This window comes from Sinocyclocheilus rhinocerous, unplaced genomic scaffold, assembly GCF_001515625.1.
Source record: "Sinocyclocheilus rhinocerous isolate Xijiao unplaced genomic scaffold, SAMN03320098_v1.1 scaffold2966, whole genome shotgun sequence".
Lineage (NCBI taxonomy): Eukaryota > Metazoa > Chordata > Actinopteri > Cypriniformes > Cyprinidae > Sinocyclocheilus > Sinocyclocheilus rhinocerous.
This window is the reverse complement of record NW_015634018.1, coordinates 1,042,145-1,045,743: the sequence shown is the minus strand read 5'-3', so window position 1 is coordinate 1,045,743 and position 3,599 is coordinate 1,042,145. Positions and strand designations below refer to the sequence as shown.

The window sequence follows — 3,599 nt, the reverse complement described above, 5'->3', positions numbered from 1 at the left end:
ACAGAGGTTTGTTTTTGTGAAAAGTGGGGACATCCCATAGGCATAATGTTTTTTTATACTGTACAGGCCGTATATTCTATTGCCCTACACCAACCCTACCCCTAAACCTACCCCTCACAGGAAACTTTGTGCTATTTCAGATTTTCAATACACTCCATTCTGTGTGATTTATAAGCGTTTTGAAAAGTGGGGACATGGGGTAATGTCCTGAAAAGTCACCTTCTCCTTGTAATACCTATGTCATACCCTTGTCATTATACAAATTTATGTCCCCATTTGTCACAAAAACGCGCGCACACACACACTCACACACATACACACACAAACACACACACAAATACACACACACACACACTCCTTCTTTGATGAACTGCTGCTGGTTGTTGAGCAGGTGTGAGTGAAGCTGTCTTTGTGTGTTCAGTGCAGCAGGGGCGGGGCATTGTGAAATGTGGGCTGGACTGGAGGCGGAGCTTAGCAGCACTCAACTTTAGAGTGTGTTCTAATTTAAATATAAGCATACTAGTTACTGCGTACTGTGCTAATGTTGTTTAAATTATATTTTGTACATCAAATATTTACATTTTAACAATTTTTTTTATTCTTTTATATTTACTTTTTTTAATTTATTTTTTTATGTTTGATCTTTGTGATTTCATTAAAAAAGTTCTTTGTCAGTAAAACGCAGTTAGCTACCGCTGCATATGTATGTTTTATATATTTATTATTATATTATATTTTATATTTACTTTTTTACATACATTTTTCTTCCATTTGATCTTAGCAATATCTTGATAAAGGTGTCTTTGGCAGTTAAGAGTAGTTAGTTACCTCTACATACTTGTGTTTAATATTTATATTTTTAATATTTATATTTAATATTATATTTTTAGTAACTTATTTACATTTTTTAAATGTTTCTACCGTTTTTATCTTAGTAATGTCATAAAAAAATACATCTTTGGCAGTAAAAAGTAGTTAGATACCTTCTACATATATATGTTTAATATTTACATTAATATTATATTTATATTTAATATTATATATTTTTACTGTTTTATATTGACATTTTGTTCTCCTGTTTGATTTTAGTAATGTCATGAAAAAAACCCATCTTTTTTTATTTTATATTTACATTTTTTTTAAACATTAATAATAATTTTTTTATTATTGTAATTTTATTTTATTTTATTTATGTATTAAAAATCTTAGTAATGTAATGAAAACCACATCTTTGGCAGTAAAAAGTAGTTAGCTACCTCTGCATATTTCTGTTTGATATTTCCTAAACTTTACTGCTGAGAGTGTCTTAAATACAGGATAGTTTAAAAATGAACCATAGTCTGAAATAAAATCTCAGATATACAATACTCAAGTTTTTTCTTTTTCTTTTTTTTTAAAGAAAATTGAACGTTGAATTGTTCTTGTAATGTAATTTCAAATAAATGATAGCATTATGTGTACCAGTATGCAGTATGTCACAATAAACAGTTCAAACAGTGGTATGAAGTAACGTCTCAGTTTCGTATGGTAACCCTCGTTCCCTGAAGGAGGGAACGGAGACGTCACGTCGGATGACCGACGAATTGGGATCTCGCTTAGAGAGACCAATCTACTTCGAGTGTAAACTAAATGAGCCAATGCACATTGGCATGCGATTATTGCATCCAGCTGCCGCTGATCACAGCGTGAGTATAAGTAGGCAGCAGATGCAGCGCATATTCAGGTTTTCGCTGAGGAGCCGAGCCGGTGACCCGGCCGCTCAGCGGTGGTACAGGAGCTGTGGCGACGGGACGTGACGTCTCCGTTCCCTCCTTCAGGGAACGAGGGTTACATACGTAACCGAGACGTTCCCTTTCAGTCGGTCACTCTCGACGTCACGTCGGATGACCGACGAAATTGGGATCCTACCAAAGGGCCACAGCTACTGCCCCTTCCAGTGTCCTGTGGAAGCCACCTGCGCCCCTACTTTTTGGCGTAGGCCAGGGCCTGCACAAGAGGACCAGCTACTGCTACTATGGCACTACCCACTGAGTAAGACTGGATAACCAAACAAAGAGTGAAAAATTTAAGGGGGTCTGAATACTTTCCGTACCCACTGTATATATATAATTTAATAATCTAAATTATTGCATATGTGCCAATTAAAGGCTTATTTCATATTAAATGTATATTTAAGATGTATATATATATATATATAAATACATTTTTACATACATATTAAACATTAAATTAAACATTTTAATGATTATTTATTTACATGAAATAATAAAGTAAATTAAAATTTAATTAAATATTTAAATAATAAATATATATGTACTTTAAAAATGTGTGTGTGTGTGTGTGTGTGTATTTATTTTATAAATGACTGTCAGCTACGACTGTATCAAATCTATTGCATGTCTTGATCTGTGTCAGATTGTGGTAACGACAGACAGTCTGTCTGTTTTCTTTTTTCTATTTTTGCTTCTCCAGGACGGTCCGCTCTATGCCACAACAAATCTTTCAGAAATAAAAAAAAAAAAAAAAGATGGGAAAGAAAAATAAACACAGGATATTGCTGTTTTTGCAGCGTCGCTCCGTTCAGGGAGTCAGATGACACGCTCTCCATCTTTTGTTTTTAAGCGAGGTCACGTTAAACGACACGCCGGCGTGTTTATTTAGTTTGAGCTTGACCTCTGACCCCCCGTCATTCCCATCAAGCCCTTATTAGTGAACATTAAAATGTTTTGTTGTAATTGCACGTCAGATCATTTCACTCTTCTGCAGCATTGGCCCAGTGTTAGTGTTGTTAGTTGCGTTTGACATTGGTTTTGATGAGGGATTCTTATTTTGATTGGGGTTTTTTGGTACGTAATTCTGTGAAATTGGTGTAATGTGGAGGTAATTGGAGGGAATGAATAAATAAATGTAAATATTAGTGTAAACACTGAGAGCAGATGGAATTACTGTTATGTTTATTCGGCCAGCGGTTCCATCACTGAGTTGGAAAAAGCATCACCCTCTCCTAAAAATGACTTGTAAACTCAGTCAGTTGTAGCGAATCACCTTCTCAATGGCACACAAATGTCCTGTTCTGGGTGTTTCTCTGCAGCAGCGACTGGAGCACTTCAGGATAGAAGGAAACATGGATTCTTGAGGAAAATCTGCTGCCCTCTGCTAGAAAGCTGTCAATGGAAAGAAGGTTTACCTTCCAACATGACAATGACCCAAAGCACACAGCAGAACTGACACACAGTGGCTGAAGGAGAACATTCTGATTCTTTTCTATACCCACTGTAGGTATATCTATATAAAGAAATACATTTAATATAAAATATTACACTTTGTAAGCTGATGAAACATGCTCTCCTAAAATGAATCAGTTCGTATGAATCAAGCAGTTCAAAACAATGATTTACAGATTCACTTTACATGAGAAGCAAAAATGCACAAAATAGTAAGAATATATTTTTATATATTATATATAAATATATATTTTTCTTACCTCATTGTTATTTTTTCTTATTTTAAACAAAAACCTCATTAGATGATTATATATATATATATATATATATATATGTGTGTGTGTGTGTGTGTGTGTGTGTGTATTTTGTGCTGAA

The 3,599-nt window shown here is 34.5% G+C and overlaps 1 protein-coding gene across 1 annotated transcript in view; it reads left to right on the top strand.

The window, feature by feature from the left end:
• LOC107745117 (potassium voltage-gated channel subfamily KQT member 1-like) overlaps nt 1-2,524 on the top strand; it is a 55,059-nt gene extending 52,535 nt beyond the window's left edge. The window contains exon 11 of the mRNA XM_016558958.1: nt 2,473-2,524. Coding sequence (XP_016414444.1) covers nt 2,473-2,512 — 40 coding nt within the window. The 3' untranslated portion in view covers nt 2,513-2,524. The remainder of the gene's footprint in view (nt 1-2,472) is intronic.
• The last annotated feature ends 1,075 nt before the right edge of the window (nt 2,525-3,599 follow it).